Source organism: Phascolarctos cinereus, unplaced genomic scaffold (assembly GCF_003287225.1).
Source record: "Phascolarctos cinereus isolate Bilbo 61053 unplaced genomic scaffold, phaCin_HiC Scaffold_1;HRSCAF=81, whole genome shotgun sequence".
Taxonomy (NCBI): Eukaryota; Metazoa; Chordata; class Mammalia; order Diprotodontia; family Phascolarctidae; genus Phascolarctos; species Phascolarctos cinereus.
Genome location: NW_027555514.1, coordinates 34188856 through 34209830, shown reverse-complemented (window position 1 = coordinate 34209830; position 20975 = coordinate 34188856). Strand labels below are relative to the sequence as shown.

General features: G+C 38.6%; 1 protein-coding gene and 1 pseudogene across 1 annotated transcript in view; both read left to right on the top strand.

Moving 5' to 3' along the window:
* The window catches only part of KCNH8 (potassium voltage-gated channel subfamily H member 8), a 388604-nt gene that overhangs the window by 310300 nt on the left and 57329 nt on the right, over positions 1-20975 (top strand). The window contains exon 11 of the mRNA XM_020987205.2: positions 7339-7553. Coding sequence (XP_020842864.1) covers positions 7339-7553 — 215 coding nt within the window. The remainder of the gene's footprint in view (positions 1-7338; positions 7554-20975) is intronic.
* LOC110209203 (large ribosomal subunit protein uL11 pseudogene) lies at positions 12638-13638 on the top strand (annotated as a pseudogene).

Sequence of the window (20975 nt, the reverse complement as noted above, 5' to 3'; positions counted from 1 at the left end):
ATGTCAGAAGCAAGATTTTGTGTGATTAAAAGGCACTCAAAAGTGCCTGATCAATACTATCATAGCTTACACTTCTATGGCACTTTAAGGCTTAGAAATCATATTCTTCTCACTCTCTCTAAAGCAGTACATGCAAGCATTATTATCACCATTTTAAAGATTAGAGAACTGAGGCTCTAAGAGCCTGAAATAACATTCCCAAGTTCTCACATATAAAGTTCTGAACCAGAATTCTGCCTTAGTTCTCTTGACTTTCTATACTATACACATAGCGCCATCCCCCGTATAAATTAATGATTGTTGCTGCTATTACAGGGTATTAGCAAACAGATGTCATACCATCATCTGCCCAAGCCACCCAGCTCTCTAGTCCCTACCAGAAGATGTCTCACAACCTCATTTATTGGAGCAGCATATGTTGAAATGGTAGACACTGATTGGTGTGCCTTATACACTTTGATTTTATTTCAAAGTAATGGTGTTTTCCTTATTTGTTATATGATAGTTTCTTTTAAAAAATAAAATGGGTAACTGCTACAAACAAATGTACATGTTACAGATGGCATTTGACTGTCTAATTACAACCAAGCATAAGTTATAGATGGAGGATGGATGGCTCACAGATGCATCATTTTTACACATTTTACCCAACAGACAATTTTCTAATTAGGAAATGGCAGAGAGTAATAGAATCACACAGAATGTCACAGCTCAAAGGATTTTTCAATGATAACTATGGCTGGCCTTGGAGTCAGGAGGGTTTCACTTCAAATCCCATCTCAGACATTTACTAGCTGTGTGACACAGGAAAAATCCTTTCTTTCCCTAGACTTAGTTTATAACAATAGCACTTAGCTCCCAGTGTTGTGAAATTAAACAAGGTCAAATGACATAATTTATGTAAAACAATGTATGTAAATATCAGTCATCGTTATCTAGTCTACTTTGCTCATTCTACAGGTGAGAAAACTGAGGCTCAGAAAGGCATAGCAAGTTGTCCAGTGTCAGATAGCTAGCTAGTGGCAGATTAAGAACTTCACTTGTATTTCTGACATGTGGCCAAGTGTTCCTTTTAACTTAAGGGCAAGGGACTATGTTGATTTGGGCATTTTATCTCTGGCATCTAACACTTCTAGTTTGACACAAAGTAGGTACTGAATAAATACTTGTTCCTTTGATCGATCGATTGATTGATTGATTGATTGAAGGGGGAAATCCAGCAGTTATACTAACTAGTCACTTGTACTCCTAAATTGATCAATTATGGCTAAACTGAATCCAATCATTCTCTCCCCAAAGGAATTACAAATACTAGCTATTTTAACGTGAATGGAGATTTTTATCTTGTTGTAGAAATAGCATAGCAAAGTACATCTTTGCTAAATGAGTTGAACTAGATAGAAAATGTGAGAATGACCTTGAAAGACAAAACGCCTCAAGGTATATCTAAAATGAGAAACTGAGGCAGCCTCTTTAATAAATATCTACTCATTCTGAGTTTAGAAAGACAGTTTGGTTCTCTCTTGCTACAGGATGATAGACACATAGATTTAGAGTTAGAAAGGACTGTTGGAGTCATCTGGTGATGTGGTAGATAAAGCTCTGGACCTGGAGTCAGGAAGACAAGTTAAATCCAGCCTCAGACACTTACCAGCTACATGACTCTAGGCAAGTTATTGAATCTCTGTCTCAGTTTCCTTATCTTTAAAATGAGGATAATAATAGCACCTAACTCCCAGGGTTTTTTTTGATAAAATGAGATATTTGTAAAGCTCCTTGGAAACCATAAAGTACTATATAAACACTAACTGTTGCTGTTGTTGATGATGATGTTAATTATTTTACAATTAAGGGAATAGTACTTCAGAGTTTAAGTGACGGGCCAAAGTTCACAAGGCAATAAGTGACAGAGTTGGGATACAAACCTTAGTCCTTTGACTCTAAATCCCATACTCTTCCCATTGGGCTGTATTGCTTCTCGTGAGCTATTTCTGCCCTGGTAGAGACTCGTTCATGTATCAAACATACATGGAGGACCTGCCTGCTATCCAAAAGGCAACATAGCTATTGATGAGTCAAAGATGTATGATCTTATCTTTCAGTAGCTTATTGTCTGGTGAGAAAATATATCTGATCCTGGAGGTGCTAGGTAACCACTAGAGTTTAATGACTGAGGAGAATGGAGAATGGAGGAATAATATGGGTCATATTCTAGGGAGATCAATTTGACAGCTAAACAGAGGATGAACTGGAGTGGGAAGAAACCAGAAGCAGGAAGAACAACTAGCAAGCTGTTGTAATAGTCCAGGTGTGAGATGATGATGGCCTATGCCAGGCCTATGCCTAGCAATGTAATAGAAGTGAAGGAGATATATACAAAGGCAAAATAAAAAGGATAACAATAGTTGGATATAGGGGATGAGAGTGAGGAGTGGAAGAGGAAGTCTAAGTTGTAAACCCAGAGGACTATAAGCATGGTGGTATGCTCTATGGTGAAAAAAAAAAAGAAGTTAGAAAGAACAAAGGGGTTGGGGAGAAAGATAACAAATTCAGTTTTAGACATGTTAAGTCTAAGATGTCTACAGGACATTCCTTTTGAAATGCCCAATACGGCGTGGGGGATAGGAATCCAGAGATTAGGAGAAAGATTAGGGCTGGATGAATAGATTTGAGAATTATCAGCGTGGAGATTGTAACTGAATCCATTGAAATTGGTGAGATCACCAAGTGAAATTATATAGAGGGAGAAGAGAAGAAGATCTAGAACAGAACCCTAGTGGACATTCACCTTTAGTGAGCCTGACCTGGATGATGATACAGCAAAGGAGTCTTAGAAGGAGCAGTTGGGCAGATAGGAGAACAAGGGTAGAGTAATGTCATGGAGACTTAGACAGAAGAGAGTAGTGAGGAAAAAAGAGGGTGATCTACAGTGTTAAAGGCTACAGAGAGGCCAGAAAGAATGACGATAAACACCCATTATATTTGGAAATTAAGAGATCCTTGGTTATTTTGGAGACAGCAAAGTCAGTTAAATTATGAGTTTAAACTCCAGACTATGGAAAGTTAAGAAGATAGTGAGAGGAAAGGAAGTGGAGGCTTCAAGTGTAGAGATGACCTTCTCAAGGAATTTCACCACAAAATAAGAGAAGAGATATTGGATGATAACTATCAAGAATGGGCATATCCAATGAGGGTTTTTTTAAGCATGGAAGAAATATGGATACGTTTGAAGGCCAGTAGACAGGGAGATATGAAATATGAGTGAGAGGGAGGATAATGAAGGGAGCAATCTGCTAGAGAAGATGGGACTGAATGAGTTGCTTGTGCATGTAGACGGGCTTGCTTTGGCAAGATCACTGTATCAGTTCCTCATATAGAACCCAGAATACTAAAATAGCAGAATGCCTGTAATTAGAGTTAGTAACTGCAGCAAGCAACCAAATCCAAAGTCTTTAAAGACAATGTGACCTCACAATCTCAGAAAACCCTGTGAACAGTTAGGGTTTAATGCTATTTCTTCTATCAATCAACTGGCAGAATCAAGTATCCAAATCCACTATTCATTTCAAGTTTGCACCCTGATGCAATTCACAATAGAAAAAGTAGCAATACTTTATCTGCCACAAATATTCATGAGTGTCAAAGTTTCATTGATCTATTTGGTCATTTTATCTTTTTCCTTCAAGCCATGAAGTAGGAGTTATTTCCTGATAGGTAACAGAAGCCTTTCACAGAGTAACGGAAACTCAGAAATGGAAGGGACCTCAGATTGGGAGGTAGGATCATGCGGTGAAAAGAGACCTGGATTTGAATGTAAGGGATCTGGGTTCAAATTCCAGCTCTGCCACCTATTATCTGTGTGATTCAGAAAAGCCACTAACCTCTCTAGGACTCAGTCGCTTCAACTGTACGAGGAAAGAGTTGAAAAAATGACCTCTAATTTTTCTTCCAGCATAAATCATAGAATTTCGGAGTTGAAAAGACCCTCAACAGCCATCAAATTCAAGCCATACATGAAGAGAAACCCCACTAGTCATACCCAACAAACTGCTCTCTAGTCATTGTTTAAAGATCTCTCATGAGAGGAAACCTGCTATCCCCAAGTTTTTTATTCCACTTTTACAGAGCTTTCATGGTGAAGGAATTTTTTCCTTACGTCAAGATAACTTACCCTGCTTGTACCCATTACTCCTATTTCTGCCCTACAGGGCCAAGACAAAGAAGTCTAAGCAATATTCCATGTGGCAAAATCTTTTTTCATACTGGAAGAGAGCTGCCATGCCTCCTTCCATGTGCCTGTGCACATCTGGTGATCTCTTTACTGGACTAAATATCCCTGGATCCTTCATGAAACTTCACATGGAAGGAACCTGTCATCATTCTGATCATCTTCCTCTAAGCTGTTATTGTTCTGTCATTTTTCAGTAGTACCTGACTCTTCAAGGCCCCATTTGGATTTTCCTGGCAAAGATACTAAAGTGGTTTGCCATTTCCTTTTCCAATTCATTTTACACATGAGGAGACTGAGGCAAACAGGGTTAAGATTTGCCCAGGGTCACAAAGTTTATAAGTGTCTGAAGCCAGATTTGAACTCAGGGAGATATATCTTCCTGACTCCAGGTCTAACACTCTATCCACTGCACCACCTCGCTACCCAGCTGTGTTCAGGCTGAGGCAGATCATAGCAGCACCATCTCCTACTTAGTCTTGGGATCTGTGCTTTTTAAATGCTGCATATTGCATTAGAATTTTAAGGTTGCCAGATGACATTAATGACTCCCATTGCACTTGTGGTCCCCTAAGACCTTTGAGTCATTTCAAATTGCTGTCTCACTATGCTTCCTCCATCTTGTACTTTTTAAATCATTTTTGAACCCAGGTGTAAGATTTCACTTCCCCGCTATGAAATTTCATCTTAGATTTGACTCAGCATTATAGGTTGTGAAGAGCTTTTGTAATCCTAATTATCATCAAGGGAGTTATTTATCCATTCCAGTTTTGTGTCATCTGCAAATCAGATAAGGATATAACCTATGCCTTGATCAAAGTCATTGCTAAAGTTTTAGTCCCCATAGGATAAAACACAGATTGGAGCACTCCACTGGAAAACATCTGAGTCATCAAGCTGGTGCCTTTGTGGCCCCATCACCTCGCACAGTATCTGGCACACAGTGAGGGTTTAATAAATGCTCTTTGACTGACTGGCTACCCTTTGTGTCTGCTTGTTGTTGTTGCTGTTGTTGTTCCATCATTTTCAGTTGTGTCCTACTCCTCACGACCCCATTTGGGGTTTTCTTGGCAAAGATATTTGAATGGTTTGCCATTCCTTCTCCAGCTCATTTTACAGATGAGGACCTGAGGCAAATAGTGTTAAGTGACTTGTGCAGGATCACATAGCCAGTAACTATCTGAGGTCAGACTCAGAAAGAGGAGTTCAACCTCGCTATTTTAGAAATGAAGATACTGGGGCCTGGGGGAGGGGGGAAATGGCTGTCCCAAAGTTACTTGGGTAGTAAGGGGCAGAACTGAGACTAACACCTAGAAGCTTTGACTCCATATCTGATGTCTTTTCCCCTACCCTAGTATGTCTCTGTGTACTGCAAAAATTAATGATTATTGGCAAATAATTGTGAAACTGAATAATTTAGTAAAATAGATTCATTACTTATTAAGCATCTAGTATATTCAGAGTAATGTTCTCGGAAGTGGGAATACACTAAGATTGAAACAGATGGTGTCTGCCCTCATGATGCTTATAACTTAGTAGAGGGATAGGATATACCTCAATATCAGAACACAAGTCTATATACACATGTATCAATGCAATTAATTAATTAATAAGGATTTATTAAACATTTACTATGTGCCTGTAATTAGGGATATAAATTCAAAAGCAAAACAATGTGTGCCCTCAAGGAGCTTACATTCTCATAGAGAAAAATAGCACATAGTGGCCAGGTAAGGGAATATTGGTTTGGGAAATCACAAAGAATGTAAGTAAAACAATAAAGAAATCCATTGACACACCCTTTCCAGAGGAATAACAGTGTTTATTTATTACAAATCTTAGAGCAAGACTGAAAAGTAGGGCGTATATGAGTAACAGAAAGGTAGAAAATGGCCAGGGTAAAGAGTTGATACATGAACCCGAAGAATTCAGGGCCACAAAGTAAAAAGTAATTAATGAATGAAAGGAATATACTATACGAGTTCCTGAAAGGAAAGCTCATTACCAATTAGAAGTAGAATCCTGGGTGAGTATCAACAATTATAATACCACACTGCCATCTTACAGTAATGTCATACACTTCTCCGGGAACTCCATGAATTTTACTAGCACTATCTCATTCATCTTTAAGGAGGCCATATCTTCTGGACAAATGAGATACACATGTTGGGAAATGAGTAAGTGATTTCAGGACACTTGAAGATCATTTTGAAAATTACCAGTTTAGTTCACTAGGCTCAAAAAAATCAATAAAATTCTTAAGCCTAACTGAGAATCAAGAACCAGTGAGCCATACTTTGGTTGCCTTTCAGGGGGTTTTATGCATAGTTTTCCTAGGTTTGTTTGCTTCACTGAATCTTTACACAAATCTTTTCATGCTATTCTGAATTCATTATGTTGCTCATTTCTTATGGCATATTTTCTTATGGCATTATATACCTTGGGCCACAATTTATTCAGTTATTCTCTTATTAATTAGCACCCAATATATTTCCAGGTTTTTGTTACCATGAAAGTGCTTCTATGAATATTTTGGAATATACAATTTCTTTTTGTCTTTTACTGCCTTGGGGCACCTGACCATAGAGGCATTTCTGTGTAAAAGCATAGAGACAACTTAGTTTGTGTCATAGTTCAAATTGTTTTCTAGAATCATTGAATCAATTTGAAGTTCAGCAACAGTCCGTTAGTGTGCCTGACTCCCAACAACCTCCCAACATTGACTATTTACATCTTTTATTATCTTTGCCATTTTGAAGGTTTGTGAGATGAAACTTGGAGGTTTAATTCTCATTTGTCATATCATAACTACTTGAAGCTTTTTTTTTCAGTTCAGTACATGAAGATTTACAATGCTTCTTCTGAAAACTCTTTGTTCATATTCTTTGATTGACTCCTAGGACTTCTTAATAAACCCTGTCAGAACCATGGCTAGATCCCTGACCTTTCTGTTTCTCTATGCTGTGTTCTTATGTGCCAGGGAGAGAAAACCTTCCTCTTTAATGTTCAGATTGATTCCAGGGAATTGAAGGTTGATGGTTCAAAGTCTGAGTTTTGTCTAAGATTTTTTTTTATCCCTCTGCCTTTCTTTCCCCTTTCATGTGTTTCAGGGAAAGGTGATTTAATTGGAGCAAACCTCTCAATTAAGGACCAAGTTATTAAAACGAATGCAGATGTGAAGGCACTCACCTACTGTGATCTCCAATGCATTATCCTCAAAGGACTCTTTGAAGTGTTAGACCTTTACCCAGAATATGCTCACAAATTTGTGGAAGATATTCAGCATGATCTCACATACAACCTTCGTGAAGGTCATGAGAGCGATGTAAGTACTTTAAGAAATCTACAATTCTCATTAATATCAAGGACTTGATAAGAGTGACTGGTTTCATTTATCACCAGAAAGGCAGATGTGGGGACCCCTCTTCGAATAACCACTAATTACATTGGAGGGAAGGATTTAGTCACTATTTAAGTGATTAAATAATTTGCAAGACACAGTGACTGTAGTTTCTCATTTGCCTTCTACAAAAATATTCTTTATGGTTGATATCTGTCAATTCTTTTTTCTTTCTTTTCTGTTTTTATGTGATGATATGTGAAAGGACTTTCAGCCTCTCTCTCCCCAAGACATTTAACCAGTGAGATGGAAATGTGTGAGTTCTACAAAATTAGAAATACCCATAGCAGATTAAGTTGTTGGCTTACAACATGTTCATCATCATGCCAGCTTAAAATGGATGGTTCTCAAAATATGTAAATATGTATGTGTATATTTTTTTAAAATGTCTCCTAATAGGAATAAATTGATAGATAGAGGTGACAAAGAAATGTAACTAGTAATAATAATAATAATAATTATAGTCAGCATATATAGAATGCATTAAGCTTTAGAGTTCACTTTTATAAGTATTATTTCATTTTATCTTCACAATAACCCTGTGAGGCAGATGTTATTACTGTTGTCAGTTAATTGATGAGGGGATAGAGAGAGGTTAGGCAGGTTGCCTAGGGTCGTATGGCTAGTAAATATCTAAAAAAGGATTAGAACTCAGGTCTTCCTGACTCCAAGTCCAGCACTCTATCCGCTGCACCACCTAGTTGTCTCCAGGTACAGATATAGATAATAATATGTTATCACAGTCTTCTAACTCCTGACTCTGCAAAAAATGAGTGAAAGGCAAAAAAAGAAAGGAGAAAATTTGATGTTGGCATTGAAGACATCACAAACACTTAGAAAATTACATGGTTGATGCATATTTCAGTTTCTATGAGCATCTTAGCTGTCAAAATATGTACTCCCTTGATTCTTAAACTGATCACAAACATGATTTCATTAGCTGTGTCAGAGAGACAGATGATTCAATAAAAATGGTTGTTGAAAGGCATACTAGAGCAAACATAACATTGTTTTAGCAACCATAAGGTGGATGTACTGTTAAGTGCAGAAAGAGTGATGTGGCCCAGATTGTGTAAAAGCAACTGTGCTTCAGTGACTTTAGGTGACTATTTGTCTTCCTGAAACCTAGGACCCCTGTTTTGTTACTTAGGATTCTCCCAGTTTTGTTAGTTATTAGAGTTCCATTGCAATAGCAACATCAGGACATTCATGGGGTTTTTCCCAGTGAACTTTCATTTTTTGGCCTTGTGCTTTGTACCTCAAATCTACTTTCTGGCAGAAGATGGCAGAATGTCTGCCTTACAGGTGAGGAGTTGGGCCAATGGTAATTATAGCAGATCCTCTCCACTCTGAGGTTCATGGTTTAGAACATCTGTACTATGCACTGCACCAATCCCAGAATTTTCTCCATGGGGTAGGTTAATGACTTGTTGTTCTGCTCATATTTTTAGTAGATTATGTAGGCTTCAATTTTCACAGCCCCAGATGCTTTTTGTGTCAAAATGCAATGATGGTTGTTTCTAAAGAGTTACAATGGGTCATCAAATCAGCAGATGACTCGATGCTAGGAGGAGAAGCTAACATTTGAATAATAGAGCAAAGATCTTAAAAAAAATCTCAATGAGCTAAATAGATAAACTTAGTGAATATGATGAAGTTTAATAGGGAAAAATATAAAATCCTACATTTTGGTCAAATATGAGATACATGGTAAGACAACAAATAAACTGGGGATTTTCACTGGTTACACTCTCAAATAAGTCAACAGGATGCTATGGCAGCCAAAATTAGCTAATGCAACCATAGTTTCCGTTAAAAGAAGCACAGTGTTCAAATAGAGGGATTCCATAATCCCTCTACAACTTGGAAAGACTGCATCTAGAGTGTCATGATTCAGTTTTGAGAAGCACATTTTAGGAAGGATATTGACAAGGGCAGGGCAACCACATGAAGGAGGCAAACCAGAATGATTAAGGGGGTCAGAGATCATATTAATTAGTACTAGTTGCTGAAAATGATGGCAATAGTAATAATTACTATTATTATTATTAGATAGTACTTATGTTTTACTTTAATGTTTGCAAAGCACTTTCTATGCATTATCTCAATTAATCTTGCCAACAGCTCTGTGAGATAGGTGCTATTATTAGCCCCATTTTACAGATGAGGAAACTAGGCTAAAAGAGTGGCTTGCCCCAAGAGCACACAGCTACTAAGTATCTTAGGATTCAAACTCCGGTCTTCCTCATCAGTAAAATGGGGATAGTAATAGAGATGGGAGGAACCAGAAAGGTCATCTAGTCCAACCCCCTTATTCTGCAGATGAGGAAAATGAATCCCAGAGTAAATTCATCTATCCATGGTCAATTAGCTAGTAAGTAGCAAGTTGTGATTGAATCCAAGTTTCTGATTCTAACCCAATCTTCACTCTACTAATGCAATCTAAATATGATATAATGTATTTTCCATATTATAAAAGATTTCTATAGAATTATCTATACTTAGGATGGAATTTGACCCACCGTATATGTCCATGGAGTAGTGAGATTTCTTTGAAATGGAATTTTCAGTGTTTTACCAGATATCTTATTGTGGTTTTACTACCAATTCTTTTTTTTTTTACTTTGATTGGAAAAGCCAAAAAGTTAGCAAAATTTCTGGATAAACTTTGGGAATAGCAGCCTACCCATTCATTAAATGATACAATAAAGACTTTGCTCAAGGATAAGTCAACTTGGAAGTGACTTCTATGTGATAAGAGAATTATATCTTCTAGAGCAGTGATAAATTATACATCTTTACCCTGGCAGTATCAACACTGCAGCTAATCAAATTCTCATAGGAAAATTAATTATAATGTACAAAATATTTATGTAGGTTGGTGAGAAAGTCAGCTGTCACTGCTTTGGCCTCATGCTAATTGTGCATTTTCTGCACTATGTAGGTTTATACTATTTTCCCATATTTAGTTTTTCTGGGTGGCCTTAATCACAGACTAGATTAACTTATGTATTTCTGTCTGGGCATATTAGAACAAATTTTCTTCACCAACTTCTTCCATTAAACTTGATCAAATTGATTTTAGTGCCAACTCATTTGTTTTCTTCTGTTGGTCGACAAAATTAAATTTGCCTGAAAATGAAATTTTAGATTTATGATGAATTATTAAAATGACTGCACAGCACCAAAAATCTATTTGTAACATGCCAAGCTAAAAATACTGATATATTTTCACCTCAGTGTATCAAGAAGGCCATAGGGTACAGTAAAAAGAGTACTAGGGTCAAAGGATCTATGCCCCAATCCAACCACCCATGCTTGCCACACACATGACCTTGCGAGGGTCATTTAGTTTCTCTCAGCCTCAGTTTTCCTTATGTGCAAAATGAGGACAATAATAATACTTGCCTCCCAGAAATGTTGTAAGGATAAAATTCCTGGCCATTTTTTCACTATTATCTTGCCACCAAGCATGCTCCTCTCTTTTCTAGATGTGGAATAATAATCAAATTGATACTATCATTGTTCCTGAAATTATTCTCAAGTTTCCACTGAAAATCCTTGTAGCTTTCTAAACCTTCCTGATCACCACTCCCCAATATGTACTACCTCTTCCTATTCAAATGTAAGTTACTTGAGGGCAGGGACTTTGTTTTGCCTGGATATCTGTCTCTTCATCACTTAGGACAGTGCCTGGCATATAGCAAGTGCTTTTTTAAAATCCATCCATTCATTTTGACTACTCAAAGGAAGTTTTTCCTGTGATTGGCTGGGCTCCACATCATCATCACAATAATAGATAACACTTATCTAGCACTTTCCGGTTTCTGAAGTACTTTACGTATGTTATTTCCATTAAGCTAGGTGAGACTTCCAGAGAGCTGAGTTCCATGTAGACAAGGCATTACCACACATGTTGCTATCTTCCATTTCTGGCAGATTTAGTTTTGCATTTGTAGGAATACTCATAACACTTGTTATTTTGCCACTATGCCTCTCATTTTTCACCAGCCAAAACATTTAGCACCCCAGGACATACTGGAAAAGGGCACGCAGGCAGCCCAGTGAAATATTTAGGGCTACATGTGTTCATTCTTCCTTTCTCCTCTTGCTGAAGGTCAACAAGCATTTATGAAATACTTTCTTTGTGCCAGATACTTTGCTAAGCTCTGGAGATACAAAGGCAAAAAATAGTACCTTGGAGAGTTCACATTGTAATAAAGGAAATAACATGTTAATATTATGATATAGATGTGTGTACATGAGTATATGTTCTGTGTGTGTGTGACTCCCCACTAATATGTGTATGTGTGTGCATGTATGTCCTTCTGATAATCCAACAAGAATCCCAAAAGAGAATAGAAGGGTCATGCCTAGCTGTTTGTAGGGACCTAGCTACCTTTCTAGTCTCCTTACTTGTTATTCTCCTCCATGCACTCTATGACCCAATGAAACTAGATTTCCTACACTCACTTGAAAATGACACTCTGTGGGCAGTTAGATAGTGCAGTGGATAGACCACCAGCCCTGGATTCAGGAGGACCTGAGTTCAAATCCAGCCTCAGACACATAACACTTACTAGCTGTGTGGCCTGAACAAGTCTCTTAACCCCATTGCCTATCAGGGAAAAAAAAGAAAAGAAGAAAAACTGAAAAAAAAAAAAAAAAAGAGAAAATGACACTCTGTTTCCTGACTCCATGCTTTTTCACTGGATGCCCCTCATACTCTCTTTCCTCACCTCCGCCACTTGTCTTCTCTGGTGTCTTTTGATATTGAGTTCAAATGCCATCTTCTGCAAGAGGTCTTTCCCATCCTCCCACACTCCCACTTCTGGTGCTTTCCTTATAAGATTTTCACCCATTTACACTATATGTATCGTGGGCTATACGGGACGTTCAGGTACTAGCACCTGTGCTGTGAGGGCCAGCTGAGTCCTTTTCAGGCCTGTTCATCCACTTTTGGTGTCCACATCTCACCCAACTGTCACCTGGATCCAAGAAGCTGTAGCATGTGCAGCAACCACAGTCAGGTAAAACTGTCTCAGCAGACAGGCTAAACCAGGTGGAGAGTACCCTACGGACCTCAAACCTGTCAGTGACTTAGAAGGACGTCTGTCTCAAGTATGTGAATGGGCAGATGAGAACAATTTGTTCCAATGGCCATAAAGGCAGCTAAAGCAGGCACTGCGGAGCATTTAGAGCTTGGCCAGGCATGGAAGACCCCAGAGTCATCCATTGCATCTTGGGCCTTTGCCAATCATCCTGACTTTTTCCTTGCCACTGGACTTTGATGACTCTGGAAGAGAGAGTGAGCCTGATGACTTCACACAACTTTGCTTCACTTAAATCTAATCCACATGCAAGTTACATCACTCCATGATGTCACTGGTCTTCTTCGAATATGAAGGACCAGCTTTTGACTTCCAGCTCATGGTGGTGAAGGTGCAACTTCTTTCAGTCATCCCAAATCTGGGTTCATCTGACACCGGCAGCCACCCCACAGCATCCAGGCCAAGCCTCCCAAGTGTGACCCTAATGAAATTAAAGCCATGTTTTTAAGGTGCACTGGTGGTGAAGTTGGTGCCACATCAGCTCTGGCCCCCAAAATTGGTCCCTTGGTTTTGTCTCCCAAAAAGGTTGGTGATGACATTGCCAAGGCAATTGGTGATTGGAAAGGGCTAGGATCACAGTGAAACTTACCATTCAGAATAGACAGGCCCAGATTGAGGTTGTGCCTTTCTGCTTCAGCTTGATCATCAAAGCATTAAAGGAACCTCCTCCGGACAGAAAGAAGCAGAAAAATATTAAACACAATGGAAACATCACTCTTAAGGAGATTGCCAACATTGCTCAACAGATGAGGCACCAATCCTTGGCAAGAGACCTTTCTGGAACCATTAAAGAGATACTTGCAACAGCCCAGTCTGTGGGCTGCAACATTGATGACAGACATCCTCATGATGTAATTGATGACATCATTAGTGGTGCTGTGGAACGCCCAGCAAATTGAAAGCTACAAAGGAGACTATTGCAATAAATTAACATTTGACAACAATAAAAAAAAAAAAAGAAAATGAAGGACCAAGGGGGCACGTAGGTGGCACAGTGGATAGAGCACTGGCCCTGAAGTCAGGAGGACCTGAATTCAAATCTGACCTCAGACCAAACACTTGACACTTACTAGCTGTATGACCCTGGGCAAGTCACTTAACCACGATTGCCTAAAAAGAAAAAAGAAAAAAAAGAAAATGAAGGACCAACAATCGCAACAATATTGTATATATCTTACATAGACATGGTTGTTGCATTTTGCCTCTGCCATTAGAATGTGAGTCCCTTGAGGGATGGGATTGTGAGTGTTTGCCTTTCTTTGCATCCCCATTGCTTAGCCCAGTACTCGGCACATAGCAAATGCTTAACAAATACTTACCGACTGACCAACACTGCATGTTTGGCAAATGGTAGAGGATCACAATCTGTTTATGACTCATAATAATGATAATAACAATAATAATAGCATTTATATAACACTTTGATGTTTGTAAAGTGCTCTATAAATATTATCTTATTTGATCTTCATAGGTGCTATTATTATCCCTGTTTTACAGATGAGGAAACTGAGGGACACAGAAGTTAGATAATTCACCCAGAGTCACACAGTAAGTTTCTGGGGCCAGATTTGAATTCAGATCTTCTTAACTCCAAGTCCAGCCATCTAACCACTGCACGACCTAGCTGCTACCACTTTGGATGTTATTAAATGAAGAGGTTCTAGGCAGCTCTTCTCCTATGACCTAAAGCAAAATTATATACCTACAAAAGAGGAATATTCCATGACTTCTCACTTTTTTCTATAGATACAAAGTAACATCACTCACACCATCCTGCCCTTTCTCAATGCCACCACACTAACTTGGGTCTTCTTCAGTAGAGATGAAATTTCTTAGCCTGACCTTCAAAGCCATTTACTTTCTTGGCCCGTCCTACCTTTACATATTTTTGTAATATTCATAGAATCATAGCTCGAGAGCTTGAAGGAACCTTAAAGGTCAATAAATTCAATTTCATTTTACATTTTAAGGCATTCAAGCCCAGAGAAATTGAGTGATTGGTCCAAGTTCAAACAGGTGTTAAGTAACAAGGCAAGGGATTTAAATCCAGGGCCTCTGACTTCAAATCTAGCCTTTTTCTATTGCACCACACTATTTTGTCCTCCTGTACGTTACCCCCTCTACATTTTCCCACTTCTGTACCTTTGCTACTGATTTTCCCCATGCCAATGAGGCATTTTCCCCATCCATTGAATTCTTAACCATCCATTCAAACCCAACTCCATGAAGTGAAACCTTCCTTCTTTCTATTACAACTATCATCCCCTCTTATAATGATTTTCTTCCACTCCCAAACCTCACATAATATTTTATTTTCATCTCTTCAATGCCCTTATTATATAATAGTGTGTGCCATGATTATTTATGCTTGTGACTTATCCGCTCCTATAATATAAACTCCATGAGGACAGGGACCCTGTTAGTTTTTTTCCTAAATTTTGTTACTCTCCCACGTGTTCTATACACAGTAGATATTTAGCATTTACAGAGTGATTCTAAAAGTCTTAGTGGAGTTTGAAGCTTTAATTTCTAATTACTTTAATTTAATTTAAGCTTTAATTGCTTAAAACCACACTAAGACTTTGGGGACACCCTGCATTTAATTAAATTATTATTGTTTTTAAGAAGTCATGTCTCCAAAGTGGATGCTAATACTTAAATTCTAATTTTTTTTCTGAAAACAAGTAAGGGTAGTAGTGCTCAAAAAGTGTTAAGTGGGAAATAGATAAAGAAAAAAGTAGCCTTTTATGATTCAATCAAGTATTGATGAAGCACCTACTGTGTGCCAAGTGTTGTAGATACAGGTACAAAGAATGAGGAATACCTCATAGTGATAGACAGATGTGACCAGGTGACAAGATGGCTAGACTGATCTGTGCAGGCCATTCAGTCTAATGACCTGCATTTAAATTTTCTCATTTGAAAGAAATATTGGCATAAATCTTTGATATTTTGTATCATGAGACTAATTTTCCTTGCATTTTTGGCTTCGTAAGCCATAGAATTGTTCTTGGATTAAGTTACATCTCAAAAAAAAAAAGATTTCTGCTTAAGGAGTGATGACAAGACCATTCTACCACTCCAAACACTTTTATGAGTTCCTTAAGAGTGGGATTCTATTTTTTTAGCTTTGAAGTAGCAGGATGCCTCTATAATATGTCACCTCATTGTGGCCTCTTTTGAGGCATTAAAAAAGCCTTCTCTGCTGATGGCATATTTAATTGGTGTAGCTTTTGTTGTTATTGTTCGGTCATTTAGTTGTGTCCAACTCTACATCACCCCACGGGCTTTTCATGGGGTTCCCTTGGCAGAGGTACTGGAGTGGTTTGCCATTTCCTTCTCCAATGTGTCCCCATTTTACAGATGAAGAACTGAGTCAAATAGGAGTTGAGTGACTTGCCCAGAGTTACCCAGCAAGTGTCTGAGGTCTGCCTGACTCCAGGCCTACTGTTCTATCCATTGTACAACCTAGTTGGCCCTTTATAGCCTCAGCCTTCCCTTAATATTTCAATCCTATGTGGATCTGAGATTTTTTTTCTATGTGTGTACTTCTTTCATTGGTTCAGATCATGACCCCCTATAATTTAGAATTGGAGTGGCTGAAAAACTTATCACCCTGCCTCTGGCCTGATGATGGACTTCTCAGAACTTGTTGAGGCTGATTTTTAGAAAACAGATATGCTTGTGACTTATCCACTCCTATAATATAAACTCCATGTCCATCATCAAATGTTTACTAGAAGATGTTTCCAGCTTGTTGATACCTGCCACTATCAGGGTCCTACTGTTATCATCTTTGAGAAGTGAAAACCACCTCCACGATCTTGATGAGGCATTGGAGGGGGACTTCAGTGGAGGACTGCCTTCAAAGAAGAGTTCTGATCTTCCCTGGAGAAGAATCTTCTTCATACTGGCTTCTGTGGAACTAATTCACAATCCATGTTTGATTTCTTCTTTCTAATACAGAATCTCAGCAGAATGGAGGGTAATGGGAATGGGGGAATGAGGAAGCCATGACATCTTTCCATTACTGATATATAAGAAAAGTGTATAAAAGATCTTATTTTTGACTAATATGTTTGGAAACAGAAATGAGATGGTCATTCAGCAATGGAAAAGGGATGATCCGAGTGGCAAGATACCCTCAAAATTAAAAGACACCAAGCAAAGCCTCCAGCTTATTGGGTAGATCCTCTAGGGAAGCATCCTAAGACAACATGGACTGTAATTTCACAAGGTGAAAAGGCAAGAGTAGACTGTGATTGAACCATCACAGGAAGTATCTGCCTAGTTGTATCACACATCCATCCACGTAGAGATGTATTCCCTTTCAAAGTAGATTCTTGGATTTATTTTGTTTGAATGTGATCATGGGCTCATAGAGTTGGAAGGGATCTAAAGATCATCGAGGCCAAGCTTCTCATTTTGTAGATAAGAAACTGAGCCCCCGTGAGATTGTTATTTGTCCAAGGTCACACAAGTGAAAGCATCAGAAATGAAATTGGAATCCAGGTCCCTGACTCCAGAATCAGTGTTCTCACTGTAGTATGCCACAAATAGTGTTCCAGTTCTGTTTTGTGAGGATAGTTGCTGTCATTCTTTATACTTCCGAGCTTATCTCTGAGGGAAAAAGATTTATTGTGCTTTTAGTCTTTTTTTCTTTTTGAAATGAATGAGCCTCACTTTTCATTGCTTACTGCTCTCTAGACAAAACCCTCTGACATTATGCATGACACAGGCTATGTGTGTCTCTCCTGGTATATCACCTCCTCTCAGTGATAATGCAGGCCGGAGAACAAGGAGGCACTCTGCCCACTGGTGCAAGGAATCACCAGGAAATTCAGCTCCTTCTTACTTGAGCAGTCAGAGAGTTGGGAGGTGAACCAGGCTTGTGGAGTGTCAGAAGCCAAGGGATCAGTGAATGCCAGGATTCCCTCCAATTTTCCAGGTTTTTCCCCTTAGATCTTGTAAGGTCTTATAGGGAGGGAGGGGTTGAGGATGATCTTACACACAAAAATCCAAAACAGCTCAGCTCTGTTTTAGAAATGTTGCATAAAAAAAAAAGAGAGACCATATAAGATCTCTTGAGTATGCTGACCCAACATGTGAAGCACAGGCCTGATGTCTTTACATAGGATCATAGATTTAAGGCTGAAAGGAACATAAGAGGTCATCCAGTCCAACTGCCTTTTGCAAATAAGGAAACTGAGGCCCAGAAAGCTCACTCACGTTCACACAGCTACTAAGTGTCTGAGAATATGAACCTAGTAATACCTACGCCCAAATCTGTTGCTGGGTCTGCTGAACCACTTATTCACCTAGGTAGAAACATCCTAAATCAATGTCCCTGGGCTAAGAATTTCTGACTACAATTTTTCTTGCTATATACAAGACAAGCCCTGTGGCTGGGCTGGGAACACCATGCTAAAGATAACTGTCTTTAGATAGCTGGAATAGTGGATTGGGTGCCGGACTGGGAGTCAGGAAGACCTGGGTTCACATATAGCCTCAGCCTTTATTAAGTGTATTACCCTGCCAAATCACGTAAGCTCTCTGGAACTCAGTTTCTTCATCTGTGAAAATGAAAGGTTTATATTAAATGACCTATAAAGTCTCTTCCAGCTCCAAATTTTGATTTTTTTTCTTTGCTTAGAAGAAACGCACCTGATTACAACTAATAGACTTCTGTAGTTTGAGATTGTTTCAAGGTGACTTGCTTATGATTTTGCTCTGGACACAAATTTACATAAAAAAAATTTATTTATTAAAAAGTTCCTAGTAACAACATCAAATGCCACCAGGCTTGCTTAATACAGAAATTATTATGAATGCATGTTTATAATTATTTACCTATGTACATGTTATTTTTTTCCAATAGACTGGAAACTTCTTAAGGGCAAAGACTGTTTCATTTTTGTCTTTATTCTCTCCTATGCCTCCATAGCTCCTAAAATACAATAAGTGTTCAATAAATGCGTTCTGATTGAGTGATTAGAAACTATTTACATTTTAATTAATTTCAAGGCATGAATAATCTAACCAATTTTTTAGTCACTTTCAGTTCCCTTATCAGGTATCTTGGCTTATTCAGTCACATACACTTTTGCCTTTCAATTTAGTATTTAACCATCATCCACACTTATTCTCTTTTTCTCCTGCTTTGCTTTATTTCATAAAGGTTTTTCCAGATTTTTTTCATTCTTGTCACCCTTAATGGCATTAGAGTAGTCCGCTATGTTAACATATCACAATGGACTTAACCATTCCTCTGCTGTTTGACATTTGGTTTTCACCCCTGGTTTTTACCATTACATGCAATGCTGCTATTAAATTTTTTTTAAAAGATAGCTTTTTTTTTTTTAGATAATAACTCTCAGGACACCTCCCCCAAAAGAGAAATCTTAATGGGTGAATTGATTTGAAATGTGTTTCCAGTACTCCTGTGTTCAGGCTAAAATAAAATTAGATTCTCACAAAGTGATTTCTTAAAATTGTATCACAGAATATTTAGTCATTTAAAACCCTCCTCTGACATTTCACTTATGCCTGTTTCCAATAGGACACATGATTATCTCAGCACCTAACAGAGATCATTGCTTCCCAGAAAACTGTGTATTTCAGGATTCAGATATCACTTCTTGCCATCAGTTTTCACTTGCATCCAGAACTGGTAGATATTTTTGTTTGTCAGTCATGCATTTTTAAATACTTTTCCTCTAACACCAAAAAAAAAAAAAGTGTTCTCTGGAAGAGCTTATAGTGAAGCGCTTTTCATATCCTACAGAGTTTAGAGCCTTTTAACTGTTTGCAACCTAAATTTTTTTTAAGCAGCAGAAAAGCTTCCCCAGAAGATGTTTCTCAGAGAGTTCTAAGGGGTTAGTGAGAGCCACAGGGATAGAGTTGGCTTGTTGCAAAAGAAACTTCATGTGATCATCTCTGGGTATGATCAGAATTTAATATTAACGCCACTACCTGAAAATTCTTTTGAATTCTTATTATGCCTATTGCAATTCCAGTTTTTTCAATTATAGTTTATATCAAAGGTTATCATTCTTATAGCATGTGACTTCCTTCTAGTGACTCCAGACACACCATCTACCCAGATTCTTCTTGGACACTGCGTATTCTCTGCCCGCCTCCCATTATCCTCTGGGCCTCTGACCAAGAATTCCTCCTGTCATTTCTTCCTTCTGTCCCTAGCCATGGATAGGTGAGAAACTTGATCAAGCTTGAAACAGAAGAAAGACGTGCAAGATATTACCCTCATTCTTTCCTCAACAGCAAAGGGGAAACACAATTTATTTTGTGGAGATGCCATATAGGGACTAGGCAGGGAGGCTGATTTAAAGGGTCCATGAAGGTGTGAGAGAGGAAGCAGCAGGCATTGGGGGATGAAAATGACTTCAAACCAACACCCAGAATTGTGGCTTAGAGCGGATTGTCCATAACAAAACATCAAAAACTCCACCCTTGTACACCCCGTAATATCTGCTGATGAGAAAACAAGGCTAATCCTGACTGAATGCCTCAAACGGGCTACATTTAGTTTGCTTCCAAAAGAAAATTCTCAGAAGGTGGTACCAAAGCTGTTTACATTAGCATGAAACTTTTTGAACCCAGTAGAGAGTACCCAACTGTGTTAAGCTGGCTAGCAGAGGGTCGTGTTTGGACTCCACTGGATGCTGTCCCAGGCAGCCATATGTCAATCACCTGGCAGGCTGCAGGCCCTGTAAATGAAACAGCAGCAGCTCGGCGGCATCTGGGCCTTTTCAGTTTGTGTTTACAGGCTAAACAGCCAGCAGGCAGGTTTTTTTTTTCCCCTGAGGAGGTGGAGTTCTGGAGGGAGTGGACTGGTGCATTAGCAGAAAGAAAGATGACCTGCTATTAAATAAACAAAATCCAAAAAAGGGCTTCCCTTTCATCCCTCCTTGGCTGCTTGCATCCTGGAAGGCATAGCAGATGTTCCACATAAAAGAGAAAGTTTCAGATCTGCAAATATATGTTTGTAAGTGTGGGAATATAAACACAGTCCCCCGCGGATGAATACCTGAGTAATAAACAGCCTCATGCAATAATGAGAGAGATTGCTTACCACAGAAAGCACCTTTTGGTGCTTTAAGGTTTGCAAAGCATTTTCTTATGACAACTCTATGAGGGAGGTAAGAGAAGCATTATTCCCATTTTAGAGACAAGGAAACTGAGACTTGGGTGAAATGACTTTCCCATGGTCACAAAG